The 15,553-nt window shown below is 39.1% G+C and overlaps 1 protein-coding gene across 2 annotated transcripts in view; it reads left to right on the plus strand.

Annotated features, from left to right (window-relative positions):
* Positions 1-4,992: 4,992 nt before the first annotated feature.
* Positions 4,993-15,553, plus strand: part of LOC126458121 (cyclic nucleotide-gated cation channel beta-1) — a 189,518-nt gene continuing 178,957 nt past the window's right edge. Inside the window, exon 1 of one of the 2 annotated variants that reach the window (XM_050094950.1) lies at positions 4,993-5,102. In XM_050094950.1, the coding sequence (XP_049950907.1) occupies positions 5,076-5,102 (27 nt within the window). In that variant the 5' untranslated portion in view covers positions 4,993-5,075. The remainder of the gene's footprint in view (positions 5,103-15,553) is intronic. The other variant, XM_050094951.1, reaches the window with a different exon arrangement.

Consider the following 15,553-nt stretch of genomic DNA (forward strand, 5'->3'; position numbering starts at 1 on the left):
AGTAGAAATTAGCACTTCTGAAGAAATCTTTCCAGATTGAACAAAATTTAGAACCATAATTAACAGTTGCAAGTTTGCTGAGATTCCTTCTTGGCAAGCTCCAGGATAGACAGAAGAAAAGAAGAAGAAACTCTGTGAATGGTTTGGAAGTAAAAGAAGAAAGGGAGTCCTCCATAAGTTACAAAGCATCACTTAGTTGGCACAGTAAATCAAAAAATGTTTGTTTTATCCATGTAAACACTTCAGGCCACTTACTTAATTTCTGAATCATCAGTGTTGTGTTCCCATATGCAACCCCATGTGTGATACTTCTGCAATTAATGGGGTGCCATTGAGGAAGGATCATCATTTCAAACTTGCATGTATGCATAAGTTCAGCTTGCCTTTTTTTAATGCATCCACTGGATCATGAACACTGCTGCATACTTCATGATATCCAAATCACGATTCTAGGGCCATACTGTATTTATTTACATCTGCACATTCTGATTTATAGATTGTAATTTAAGAGGTTTGTGTAGGGCTATACAATTACAAAACATTAATGAGTCTCACATTCAGTTTATTAATTGGGACTTAAAATATACACTACTATTCTGTGTTATTAGCTGTGATTCGTTGTACAAAGGTGCCAGAGATCAAAGAATTCCAAACATCAAGTTAGATTCCGTTCCTAACAAGAATCTATAGTCGAAGAAAGATTCCTTCCCCAGAAGACATTTTCTTCACAGAGAACCATAATCTTGATTTCTTTTCATTTGGCTTCATTCTGAGAGAAAATAATAATGATAAAAAGTAAGTAACAGATTTAAAATGAAACATTCAGAGTTCAATATCCAGCAGGCTCTAGAATTTTTCTCAGACACTTATCATTTCTTTGACCATCGACAATTATTTATTAATGTGGAAAATACCATGTTGCACGATGCACCCGACATCCTTCTGTAACTGGCAGTGTAAGTCATTTATAGAGCAGAGGAAGGCAAACACCATTTCTAGTAGTACTGATATTGTAACTATACCCATGCTTGTCTCTCAAAGATTTTTTAAATCTATAATAGAGTGTATAGAAGATTACTTAGAAGTCTGTAGTAGAGTTTTACCTCTATGTGATAGGTCTCTTTTTGACATATGTCAGTGTTTGTAGGCATAATGTGCAGGTTACCTTGCTGTTTTGTACAGTGACTCAGAATGTTTGAACTTTTTGTGTTTTTCTGGCTAATTTCATATTTTTTTTGTTGAACAGTCATATTTCCAGCGTCCTTAGGGCATAACAACCTTTACTTGTATTTCAGTCAATATGTGCCACATATATGTCCCACTTCATTTTTATCTAGATCAGTATACTCATCAATTTATTATTAATAGTGACAGTTGCCTGTTACACATTTATGTTTTGTACACTGTGCCAATTTAGAGCTATTGTTTTATCTCTATTTATAATTAGCTGGTTTAAGTGAGGACTGTGGCACTGCATGTTTTTTTCTTGAAGAGTTTAAATTCACTCTAGATTTTATTATAACTTGTGTCATCAGCAAAAACTATTGTCTCATGTGCCTAGGAATTCAAGATCGGTGATTAATACACAGAAGGAAAAAGTGGCCCTTGTAGAGACCCTTGTGTAACATATTCAGAGATTTCTTTGTAAATCTTATGCTAAATCTATTTACAGTTGCTCATAAATGACTGAATCCACTCATTTGGCACTCCCGTAAAAAGATTTGATGAGTCCTTCTAAGGAAAACAGCATGATCAGCCACGCCAAGCGATTGTTGTTGTTGTTGTTATTTGTGGTTTTCAGCCCAAAGACTGATCTGATGCAGCTCTTCGTGCTAGTCTATCCTGTAAATAATCTTGATAAAACTTCCTTCCATTCCCAAATTTCCCTTCTTTTAGTCAAATTGTGCCACACATTTCTTTTTCCTTCAATTTTGTTCAGCACCCCCTTGTTTTTTATTCTATCTATCCATCTAATCTTAAGCATTCTTCTACAGCAACACATTTCAAAAGCTTCTATCCTCTTCCTGTTATCTGCTTTTCACTTGCATACAAGGCTACACTCCAGGCAAATACTGGTACAAGAATCTTATTTTTAGAATTTTTTTTTTTGTGTAGTCAGTCTGCATTTTATGGTCTCTTTAGTTTGGTCATCATAGCTGGGAATTTGAACTACACCACAAGAGTACATTTGTCAATAAATTGTACACACATAAAATAACATTGATGATTACTGTATAAACAGCTCTGTCCATGACCATGGAACAAACTCTAAACTGAACTGACATTTACCAAGAAAGAACAAACACAAAACTCAAAATAGCATTTCTGTCAAAGAATAAAGTTGTACAATAAATTGCCAAGGGAGAGTAAAGAGATTACTGAAACAAACTTATGTCAAAGGGCAGTTAAAAGTACCTATTAAGAATACTTTTTATACATAGAAGGATTACTTAGATAACACAGGAGTGGGGATTTGGTAAAAACACACTACTTATTTATTTCCTTTCATTGTTCTCTTTTCTGGGAAATGTTACTCACAAAGCTCTGTGATGTATTACACTAACACATTATTCACTTTCTGAGCTCAGGAGCTCACTTGTTGTAGAAGGATGCCAACTCCCTTTTCAGACTGGTAAATGGGAAGTTTCAGTACACAAAATGGTCCTGATGTTAGCTGACAGAGTGTGTAGTGTTATGAAATAATGTATGCATAGTGTGTGCAGTGACTGTGAGTGAGAAATGAATGAATAGTGTAGCATTAGCCTTTTATATTGTTAAATAACTTCTTCGTAAAACAGTATTGTACACAAGAAATAAACCAAATCATGTCACACTGTTTTAAACAGAGCAACACCTTATTCAAGAGGGTGGAGGTGCCAGTCTTCAACTGGTCATTCTGGTTTTAGTTTTCATTTGTTTCCCTAATTTACTTCAGGCAAATCCTGGGATGATATTTATTATAAGACCATGTTTCTCAAGGTGGCACGCTGGTGACCTATTTGAATGTAACTTCTTCTATGGAGATGTGAGCAACATGCAGCAAGCACTGTGCAGCTGACAAAGACGCCACTGGTACTGCCCCTTTTGCCATAAATAAGTTTTAGAGGAGTTTCTGTTGATTTCTGGCTGCCAAAGCCATGCTGTGAGTTAGTATATCACTTCTGTTAATGAATTTTTGTCAACCTGTAATACATAATATTCTCTAGCATATGACAGCAGTAATTACATTCTTTATTTTTCCATCCCACGTTTTGAATGGGTGTTATTTTAGAGGCTTTTAGTGTTTCTACAAAAATTCTTGATTGGAGTGTGATATTACACATATGTATTAGAGGCTCGGTTATATTTTGTACACTTTTTTTTTATGATCAGACATTGTATATTGTCAATGCCAGCTGTGTCTAATAATTAGTTCTTAATAGTTTTTACTACTTATTCACTGGTTATATCGGTAACATGCAATTAGTTTGTGTAAGACTGGGTTTTGTTTCTGTTTGGCTTCACATTTCTGGTGAAGTGTTTTTCTTTTAAATTTTCGTCTACTGGTGCACCAGGAAGGTAACTATTGATCTTGTTTCCAGGTTCTGTTGACTGAAGAGTTTTGTACTCGTAACATTATGCATCAGAACAATGTCTTCACCTTTTCTTATTATTTCTTATTGCCTCCAGATGAAACCCAAACAAGCTTTTTTTTTTTTTTTTTTTTTTTTTTGGCAGTACAGGTACAGGAATCACTATACATTTTTTTAGCTTCCTTAATAACTTGGCGTAATATGTTATTGTATTATTTGTATTATGTACAGTGATCCGTTGAAGAACTTCTTTCTTTATCTGCCAACGTATTCCATGATATCAGTGCAGGTTATTAATAGTGGAGATCTCTTGATAAGGTGTTTATTTTCAATAAGTTCTTGTCTTATTAGTGGAAATTCCTTCTTTACCCAATAGTGTGCCATCAGGCAATTTGGTGGATACTTTGAGGATCATATTATAGGGTGCATGTGTTTCTGTTGGTGATATTTGATATCAAATGTATGTCGTTGGTTTTGGTGCCATAAATTTAATGGTGGTTCTAGCACAGTCACCAGAAGTACATTGGTGTGTGTTCATTCACATCTCCACGCCGTCGAACCATAGCATGCTCAACAATAGTTGAAGCGTGGTCCTATTACTGTCCTACTAAACGTTTAAAACAGAGTACAGTCCCAGTTGCAGGTTGCCTATCTAATGGGTATTAGAGGCAACAAAAATTTTATTTTTAGTACTTCATATAACTATTTACTTAATTAAAAAGTTAAAATGCTTTTGTAATCTACTCTGTAAAAGGTATGATCTTGCATTAAAGGTTTAATATGAAGTACTACAGTTACAATTTGTGTTTATGTATTGACACACCAACAATCACGGTGCGCAAATTATACAGACTACATTCATCCAGTAATTGAGAATGAAAGCAGTTAGGAATTCTATCAAATTTTACACACAATTTCAAACCTTTTCGGAACTTTTTCTCACTGACATCTCCCACAGAATAAAGACAGGGGAGAAATTTATCGCTTACATTTTCCCTATACCTGCAGTAAAATTCCAGCATCAAGCATGACGTAATAATTTATAGCTTCTTTAATACTAACTCTGTTCGCAACACGTTTTGCAGGCAGTATCCGCATATACCACTGAATATACCTGCAAAATTATATCATTCTAAGATACATAATTTAGGAATATGATGTCATAAACATTGAAGTTTCTCAATTCGAACATGGCATGAATTATATTGATCTCATATTCATTCGTTTTTACGTCTGCTTCATTTAATTTTGTTTTCTATTTATAATACGCTCATTATACGCAATTCTCGAATACCTTCACACAAATGAATTTTACCGCCATCTTTGGTCGACTTGGAGTATCGATTGCTCGCGGTTATCGATCACGACTTCGGCGCGTCCTTCGGTTGTCTCCGCCAAGAGACGTCGCCTCGACCTGCGGCTTACCTGTTTCATCAGCCAGTCGCGATGCAGCCGGCTGCAAGTAAGCTGTCAAGCGGCGTTTGAACGCCGCGACTGCGAGAAATGGACAGAATCGCAGCGCTCAAGAAGGTAAGAGCGAAGGACCTAAAAAGAGAGCTGTCTGTTGAGAAACTGCGACGCCACGCTTACTGCTTTAATTTTCGAGAAACACAGCAGACTGGGAATACTTACTCAGTGTAGTAATTTTTTTTTCTAAGAAAAAAATAACATGCTCGCTCGGGACATTGTTAGGTACATCTACTTGATGGATATTTTTGTTATACGCACGTTGCAAATCTGTTTTAATCTAACGAGTAATGTTTCCATAAAACTGTAGAGGAGCTCTACGTTGATTTTGCTTTATTAACTGTCATTTAAGCCTTAAGGAGATGACGGTAACATAAGTGTGCCATATTTTTAGCATATTACGACTACGTAAATTTATTGCCTGACGCATTACGAAATTCAGAAAAGTCGTCTCTTTTTTTTTCAGCGCGATGTTGATGTGTTATTGTTAGATCCATTGTGGAACACATGCCGCTTGGATCACTGTTTTTGCCTGCTCTGTTAAAATATAACTACATGATTCTACTGCATTCAATTGTACTTTTTTATGTGCTATAGATTTTGATGTGGTGTTAAATAGTGGCTGAGAATGGTAACATCACTTTAAAATCGAGGCATGCAGGCAGAACAGCACCATACCGTATTTTGGAGTAGTTTGTTACCGGCATGAATATGATACATAAATCTATATCTGCAGTCATAGCCCGCAGACAATTGTGAAGTGCATGGCAGGATACCAGACTCCAGTGTTTTTTCCGGTCCATTCTTGCGTGGACCATGGAAAGAATGACAGTTAAATGTATCTGTGCACGCTGTAATTAGTCTAATACCGGAATTGTATTTGCGGTGCCTACAGGAGCGCCACTTTGGCGGCTGTATCGTATTCTTAAATTGCTCGCTTAACAGCCCCGGATCTACGATATTTCCGAACGACTGTTTGAGACAGCACGTCAAATTTTTAAAAAATCGACTTTTCAGAAATGTGTTCATTTTGTAGCGTACATCTTTCTGAAGGGTTTGATATATAAAACATATACGGTAAAGGAAATGTAAGACTTGTTATTTGGCCTTAAGTGTGTCAAAGTGCAGTGCCACGCCTCTTCACACAGGATTCTTCTATCGCACGTTTGCGTATTTCGTTCTGTGGAATTCAAACGTGTATATTTTGTAATGGAAGCCAACAAACCTATATTCGGGACAGTGGAAATTAAAATGTTCAGTGATGCCTCTCCTGCTCCCAGTCAGCCGGTTTGCCAATCTATCCCCTTAAAAAAAACTCACAATTAGTTCAAATGGTTCAAATGGCTCTGAGCACTTTGGGACTCAACTGCTGTGGTCATAAGTCCCCTAGAACTTAGAACTACTTAAACCTAACTAACCTAAGGACATCACACACATCCATGCCCGAGGCAGGATTCGAACCTGCGACCGTAGCGGTCGAGCGGTTCCAGACTGTAGCGCCTTTAACCGCTTTTTTTTTTTTTTATACCTAAGAAGTTAATTTTTTTTTACAAACACTAAATGAAATGCATCCTCTGCAAAAACAAAAAAAATAAAAATAAAAAATCATTGTAAAACAAATCACAAATGTAAAGGACAGGGATACAGGGATGTTATTTTTATGTATTTATTTATTTATTTTTCATAAAGATCACTCTGTTAAAAGGATATGTAGAGCATTTCATGGTATAGTTTGTGCATTATATATGGAGCGGTGAGAGAAACGTGAGGTTCATACCGCTCGGCCACCCCGGCCGGCTCACAATTAGTACTGGGTAAGATTGTGACCGGGAGAATAAGAACGCTTCAGAAAATTTGCATTCTTTACTGCCTATTAGCTAACAACTTTCACTTTCGTGTGACATAAAATTAAATATAGGAAACATAAAACCACTAAAGACAAGAGGAAAGCAAGACAGTACACATTTCTTCAATCCATAGATCCCAACATTTTTTTCTGTGTAATCTTGGTACAACTTTATACGCCGTGCTTTCCTTTCTGCGATAGAATCTATTACCTCACCTAAGTTCATCAAACGTTTTGCAACATGAAAAATTAAAATGTCGTTTTCTAATACTGAAAAAGCTGTTAATATGGATAGTACCCAAGACTGGTGTGGTTTCTCGATCTGATCACGTCTATTTTATGATCGTCTGCTAGATAAAACGAAATAGGCTTTTCCAATATTGCAGCAATTGTAACACACGCCAAATAAGCGAGACTATTGTGACACAAATGGTCATTTTCATGTACCTCATTACATAAACACGACAGAATATAATTCCCGAAATACCAATATCAAATGCTTGTTAGGCCTACTACAAGCAAAAAGTTTTATGTTAGGAAATAGTTTCACATTTCATTCATACGCTCCAGTTTCTCAAACGTGAGATCGAAACGCAGTAGTACGAAATTTTTATATAAATTTGGAAGCGTCATATTCTTCCATATAATTTGTGTGATGTCCCCGTTTTTCTCCATTCTCGTTCTAACAAACAACAAATGGTTCAAATGGCTCTGAGCACTATAGGACTTAACATCTGAGGTTATCAGTCCCCTAGAACTTAGAACTACTTAAACCTAACTAACCTAAGGACATCACACACATCCATGCCCAAGGCAGGATTCGAACCTGCGACCGTAGCGGTCGCCCGGTACCAGACTGAAGCGCCTAGAACCGCTCGGCCACTACGACCGGCTAACAAACAACATTGTAATCACTAACTCTGTAACTTTTCCTGCCATTGCCCAAACCTATTCCCCGCTTAACTTCGCTAACTCTGCCAGAATCACTGAATCAGTTATACCGCGTTTATTCTCTGGTCACGTGCTATTACGTATTCGTACAACGCGTTTTCCGCGCTATTCCGAGAACAGAACTTACAGGGGCTGCTAACCGTGGTCTGTACAACTGGTCCTCAGTAGTGTAGTGATCTGGCGAAAATTTTCCGTCAAAATTTCATTTTCTTGGGTATATTGAGAAGATACACGCAATCTTTCTTACCTGTTATTCTTGTTAGTCGTTTATTTCCACTCTGGTAGTTTGAATCTATGGATTTCGCTAATAATTACAACAACGCTGATCATTCGTACACTATCAACCACATAAACAAACAGCGACTGGCATTCAACGGTTCGTGTTTATTCGGCTTAGAGCCTACACCCCATCCCCTTTTGTCTGCGTGAAAGTTTATTTCTAGATGCGACGGGGATTCCCCTAGCAGAGACATCACGTACACTATGCACGCACTTACGACTCGTTCATAAATCAACTTAGGATGTGTTCAAAACCAACTGCGATCCGTTTAAAAATCACATGAATAATCGACAGACCAGCGTGCACTGGATGCTAGGCGCTTTATGAAACAAGGTGTTTTTCTTCAAGTATATGAATTTGCCTGAAATTGCGCCCGGGGCAGATACCCGGTTTGCCCCCACCCCCCTCTCCCCTCCCCTTCACCGGGACCGAGCCTGTCCCTTCATACTGGTTCTTGAATCTTCGACAGTAGGCTTTCGTGGGATAGGTGGTGCTTCCTTCCATGTTTTTATAGTTTACATTTTTTTTAGCATTTCTTTGAAGCTCACCCGTTGGTCAAGCACACCTGTCATTCGCGCTTCCCCTTTTTGTACACTTTCAATATCCTTTATTAGTTCAATTTCGTATGGATCACATACGCTTGAGCAGTTTTCTAGGACGGGTTGTGTAAGTGTTTTGTTAGCAATCTTCTTTACACGCTGACTGCATCTTCCCAGCATGCTATCAACGAACCGAAGATTGTCACCTGCGTTACCTGCCACTGAGCCATTGTGATAGTTCCATTTCATTGTTATTGTTGTTGTAGCGATCAGTCCGAACAATGATTTGATGTAGACATCTCCATACTAGTCTACCCTGTGCAAGCCTCTCCATCTTTCCATTTCATATCCCTACAAATTGTGATAGTCAGGTGACTTATCCTATTTGTGACTGATATTATAGTCATAGGCCACCACATTATGTGAAGTGCACAATTTTACATTTTGAAAATTTAAAGCAGTTGTCGCTCTTTGCACCACTTTGAGATCTTCTCAAGATCAGCCTGGATACATGTGCAGCTTTTTTCAGGTAGTGCTTCATTGCAGATAACTGCATGTTCTAAAGCAATCTGTGGTTATTATTAATACTGCCTGCCAGGTATTAAATGTGCAGTATGGACAGCACAGGCCTCAATATATTTCTGGAGAATGTGTGAAGTTATTCTACATCTGTCGATGCTAGATCCTCCTAACAAGAAGTCCTTCCTAAATTTATTTATACTGTAATCTAGATGATATGGTATGTGTACGAAATGTACTATTGATCATAACAACCTCGCAAAGGCGTCTTGAAGTATCATTTGGGAATTGATGATGCGAGAGATTTCTGCTCATCCGTTTTTACACATTGCAAAATTCTCTTAAGAATAGGAGGAGTTATGAAGGAGAAACTTTTCAGTTTGTTTTATAATTTAACTTTACTGTCTATCAGACGTTTTATCTTACTGGATAAATGATTTTTTTGGTGGCAGAATTTTGAACCTCTTTTTGTACCAAATACAACGTTAATGTGGTGTAATGAACGCCATTTTTCTTCTTGTATGGTAATTATGTACATCATTGCTCCTTTCGAACTGTAGTGGGTTATTTACAACTAGCTTCATGAGGGAATAACTGTACTGTGAAGCAGTAGTCAGAATGTCTAACTTTGTAAAAATGTGTTTACAAGATCGTCATAAGTGAGCACCAAATATAATTATTGCCGCACGTTTTTGAGCAATGAAGACTTCCTTTGTTAAAGATGAGTCACCGTACAACATTATCCCATATGACATCAATGAATAAAATATGCAAAATATTTCGACTTTTAATTTACTGATACGTCTCTCTCCAAGATTTGCAATGACTTGAAGTGTAGATGTGGCTTAATTAAGTTGTTTTGGTGTTCCAAAATGTGTTTTCCAGTTTAATTCTTATCAATGTGGACACAAATTTTTTTGAGGTTCCTACTTTAGTCGTAAATGGTCAGAATGTGGCCATATTTACACGTGTAATGTGAATGTAAAATAACTCGTTCCACATCACTACAGTTAATCTTACAAATGGTTCTTGGAACATGAAATTGATTGACATATCGCTACAAATTGTTACACCCAAGTATTTTTGTGAGTTGACTGATTCCAGCCGTGACTCATCGATATTTTAGACATAGGATACTACGTTTTTCCGTTTTGTAAAGTGCAAAATTTTACATTTCTGAACGTTTAAATCAATTTACCAATCTTTAAACCATTTTAAAACCTTATCATGATCTGACTGAATATTTGTACAGCTTCTTTCAGATATTACTTCATTATTGGTAACTGCATCATCTGGAAAAAAAAAAATTCTGCGAGGTCATTCATATACGCAGCTTGAACACAAAGGTACCAACACATTTCCCTGGGGCACGCCTGAAGTTGACAGACAGCAAGGTAACATGCTCCGTCCTGTAATCCTCAATCTAGTCACAAACTTCGCATGATATCTCACACGATTGTACTTTCGATAATAAGTACTCGTATATAAGTGCTACTGAGTCAAATGCTGTTCGGAAGTCAAGAAATACTGCAGCTACCTGACTTCTTGATCCGTGGCTTTCAGGATGCCATGTGAGAAGAACATGTCTTGGGTTTCTGACGAGCCACGATTTGGAATCCATGCTGGCTGAAAGAGATCATTCTTTCATGATACGTCATTACATTTGAACTCAGAATGCGACAGAGAACGTGTATGTCACTACATCTGTGGGCAAACAATATTTATAGTCATAGGTTCAGGCTGATTGTGTTCACAGTGGCGTTGGAAGTTACCAGGAGGCCTGGCTTCAGAATGGTGAAGCATAGTTCATGGCTTTTGATGGTCATTCAATGGGCGTCTCTTATGTAACAAAGAAGATTGTTATTGACAAAAAATAGCTAGGCCTTTTCTTCCTGTTAAGTGTACATGGAATGACTCGAGACACGAAGTGTATACCTCCAGATTGCACAGTATCAGTTAAAAATTGTTATTACTTACGGCGAAGATGAGGATGCCTCTGGAAAAGCTAGCCATGCTGATAATAAGAAGAATCTAATGTCTCATCTTCGACGAATTCATTAGATCGACCCCGGACTGGATAAGGATGAAACAGAAAATTCTCAAATAAACCATCCCAGCATTCGACTTAAATAATCATCAATGACCAAGGAAAGTCTACGAATTTTGGAAGACCGAACAGCGATTTCAAGACTGCTTCTCAAATGCAAGTTCAGAGTCTTCATCTTTATTAGTGATGGAGGCAACCGAATGAAAAGAATCGATTCAATCGGTTGTGATTTTACATAACAATTGAATTATTCATTCCTTCTTTTGAGTCAAACCACTCTGTGGGAGGTTACTTACTTAATCCTCGGCTCTACACCTTGAAGGGCCTTGGCCTCCATCACAATATCCTGCCATTGTATTTGGTCCATAGATTTTCGTCTACATCCTCTGACACCCAGCTTTTTCATGTCTTCTTCAGGTCCGTCCACCCATCTCTTTCTGGAACGTCCCTTCCATCGTCTGCCTCCAGCCTTGCCATCAAAAATTTTAAAGGTGGCGACAAAAAGTTGTTCTAGTTCTGCATTCATACGGATGCACCAACCTTCTTGATCGTATAATGGGCCATTTATCTTACGCAGAACCTTTCTGTCCCAATCTTAAAGGATCCTCTCCTCATTTGCAGTCATGGTCTGTGTGTCGGCACCGTACATAACAACCAGTCATGATTGTTTAGTAAATGATTTTAGATTTTCGTGGCAGAAGCGAGCTCCTAAGCGTGGGTAGTGTGCCAAAGTAGCATCTGTTGCTTACTGCTGCTATTATAGCTTTAACCTCGCCGCTAATGCCATTCGTCTTTGTGATAGTGGATCCAAGGTACTTGAGGTCTCTCACCCTTTCAAACTTTTTGTCGGCTATCCTGAGATTTGGTAGGTCTCGTTGGTTGGTCATTGCCATATATTTGGTCTTTTCGACATTGACTACCAGGCCAAGTTCCCTTGTACATCTCTCCAGTTGTTGATAGGAATCGGTCAGCACAGCAGTGTTTCGTGTGAGTAATGTCACATCGTCTGCGTAAGCTAGGTACTGCAGTGAATGATTAGAAATGGTTCCTTCTATATTTAACTCTGTCTGACTTACTACTTTTTCTAGTCAGACTTTGAATAGCGGTGAGGAGCTATTATCACCCTGTCTCAGTCCCTTCTTCACTTCCGCTTCTCTGGAGATTTCGTCCTGTATTTTTACTTTACAATTGGTTTCTCTGAGGATCGTCATAGTAAGTTCGACGAGCTTCTTAGGTATTCCAGCTTCTTCCATTACAATCTGCAATGCCATCCTTGACACGCTATCATAGGCTTGTTTAAAATCGATATAAAGCTGGTGTATGTTTATTTGATGTTCATGACATTTTTCAAGTAGTATGCGTAGTGTGAATATCTGGTCAGTTGATGACCAATTTCTTCTAAAGCCACTCTGATGGTTTCCAATTCTCTCTTCCACATAGGGAATAAGCCTTCTAATTAGGATCTTGGAGAACACTATATGTAGTATTTAGCAGGGAGATTCCTTGGTAGGTCTGGCAGTTTAATTTATCACCTTTTTTATGCATGGGGCACATTATAGCCGTCTTCCACTCTAATGGCATGCTCTCGTCCTGCTATACGCTCAGTACGATTTTATGTATTGCTTTCCACAGTGTTTGATTTGATTTGACATGATTTTGGCAGGGAAGCTAAAACAGCTTTGATCTAACCCGCCACTGCCCGCACCGAAACCGAGTTTATTGTGCGGTATCGCTCCCTGTATATCTAGTAAAGCCAACCAATGCCCTTAAATAGTGCAAGGAGTCTCTTTACCAGTTCTTTGTTAGACACGATTTCTTCAGGTCTAGTTGTCCCGAAAACTATGTGTCTCTTGCTTTCCAACGCAATGCATTCGAAGATTAGGTGTGATGCAGTTTCTTCACTCTTATCACATATCCTACATTTAGGGTCTTCTTCCGTTATACCCATTGTATGTAGGTGTTTTCTGAAATTCCCATGGCCGGTCATCAATCCAACCATGAGTTTAATCTCTTTCCTGTTCAAGCCCAGAATTACAGAGCTTCTTTTAAAACACGATTTTGGCATCGTTACCTTGGCATGTTTTTGTTTATAGACCTTGGTCCAGTATTCTACGTGCTGTCTTCTGAGCCAGTTCAGTAGTTCTAGTTTGATTATAGCCTTGATGATTGTCAGGACAGGTTCCGGTCCAATGAATGGCATCTTTGCCCTCAACCTGGCCCACCCGTCGGCTTGTTCATTGCCACCGATCCCTGAGTGGCCAGGGACCCACGCTAGGTTTATCCTATTGCTTCCCACTAGCTCTATCGGAACCTTGTGATATTCTGCAACAATCTTAGATCTTGTTGCAGTAGCTGCCAATGATTTCAGGGCTGCCTGGCTTTCTGAATAGATGTAGATGCTATGATCCTTGCGGCACCTACGCACATTCTCCTCCACAAACGCCCTGATTGCAGTGATTTCGGCTTGGAATACCGAGGCCAGTTTTCGTAGAGAGATGATGCCCCCCAGTCGTGGCTGAACCCCGTACACCCCAGCTCCAGCACCTTGGTCTAATTTCGACCCGTCAGTGAACCAGATAATGTCCCCCATATGATGTCGAACTGTTTTTTCCACACTGCTTAGCCAAGCAGGCCACTCTCTGCACCTTTGCAACCTCCTTAGCTGCAGCCAGCTGTTCTACCTTTTTTTCATCTCACTACGACCCTGTAGGAGATCCTAGGTCTAACCACTATGGTGTATATACAGTGCCACAAGCTCTTCTGGTACTCATTAGAGTACATTTTGCCTTGGAGCAGATGCTGTTAATGTGAGGGGTCCATGTTAGTTTCTCATCTAAGGTTACCTCTAGATATTTCGCTATCCCCTTCACAGGTAGATTTTCATCGAAAAGCCTTAGATTCCAACTTGAGTGTTGGATATGCTTCTTTGTGAATGGTACCACCAACTGTCTTCTTAGGATTAATCCTTAGAACCTTTTTCCTGCATCAGTCTTGCACAATGTCCAGCACACCTTGTGCCATATTCTTGACTGTGTCAGTAAATTTGCCAAGTATTACTATGACAAGGTCATCTGTGTATCCTTGGCAAAAGATTTGTCTGGAATTAAGTTCCTCAATAAGTTCGTTCACCACTAGATTCCACAATAAAGGGAACAAAATTTTCCCTTGTGGACAATCTCTAGTGGTGTTATTTACCATCTTTTCATTCGTCATGGTGGCCTCTACCTTCTTTCCACAAAGCATGGCCCTAGTCCACCTACTTGTAGTGGTCCCTATGTCATGCACCTCTGCTGCCCTAACCATGGAATCGAAAGTTGTGTTATTAAAAGCACCCTCAATGTCCAGGAAGATGCAAAGGGCTATTTCCTGAAAGTGAAGTGCTTTCTCTACTTCCCCAAAGAGTTGGTGGAGAGTTATCTCACATGGTTTAGCTGGTTGATATTCATGTTGGTTTGAATGCAGAGGAGCCTTAGTTAGCCTCCTCTCCCCAACATGTACATTAACCAGTTTTTCCAATGTTTTAAGACTGAAGGAGGACAGACTGATTGGTCTCATATCCTTGGCCTTGGTATGATCAATTCTCCCTGGCTTTTGAATAAAGACAACCTTCACTGCCCTCCAGGCATTGGAAATGATTCCTGCTGGTAGGCTAACCATGAATAACCTGCCTAGGACTCTTATAAGATTGTCTCCTGCTTGTTGCAGGAGAGCTGGAAAGATTCCATCTGGGCCAGGTGACTTCAATGCTTGGAATGTTCCCATGGCCCATTGGATTTTACTGAAATCGATACACTCCTTGGCTGATTCCCAGTCCTCTCTTAGAAAGCCTGAGAACCATTTTCTCTCAGGGATCGCAATCTGGTCTGCGTTATCCGCCAGAGCATATTGAGGGAAGTGAGTTTTGAGGAGAAATTCCAGCGTCTCATGTGCTGTCTTTGTGTCTTTCCCTTCCTCAACGTACCTCCTGGATATAGTTGGTACTCTAGTGAGGATTTTGTGAAGTCTGCCTTGAGCAGCCATGCCCTCCACTTCCTCACAGAATGCCTCCCAGGATGCCTCCTTTGCTTGTGTAATTGCAAGGTTGTAGTTGACAAGGGCCTCACAATATTTTGCCCATTGTCTTTTACGTCACGCAAGGTTAAACAGTCTTAGTACATGTCTTCTTTGCATTTCCAAATTGTTGTTCCACCAAGGCACATTCCTGTTTGTGCACTTTATGGGGACTGAGCAGTTGTCCTGGTATGAGGACACTGTGACAGAGGTTACAGCCTCGACTACATGCTCAAACTTTACTGGATTCCTTATCAAGGTTTTAATTTCTGATAAGCTTAA

The sequence above is a fragment of the Schistocerca serialis genome, chromosome 2 (assembly GCF_023864345.2).
Source record: "Schistocerca serialis cubense isolate TAMUIC-IGC-003099 chromosome 2, iqSchSeri2.2, whole genome shotgun sequence".
In the NCBI taxonomy this organism is placed as follows: domain Eukaryota; kingdom Metazoa; phylum Arthropoda; class Insecta; order Orthoptera; family Acrididae; genus Schistocerca; species Schistocerca serialis.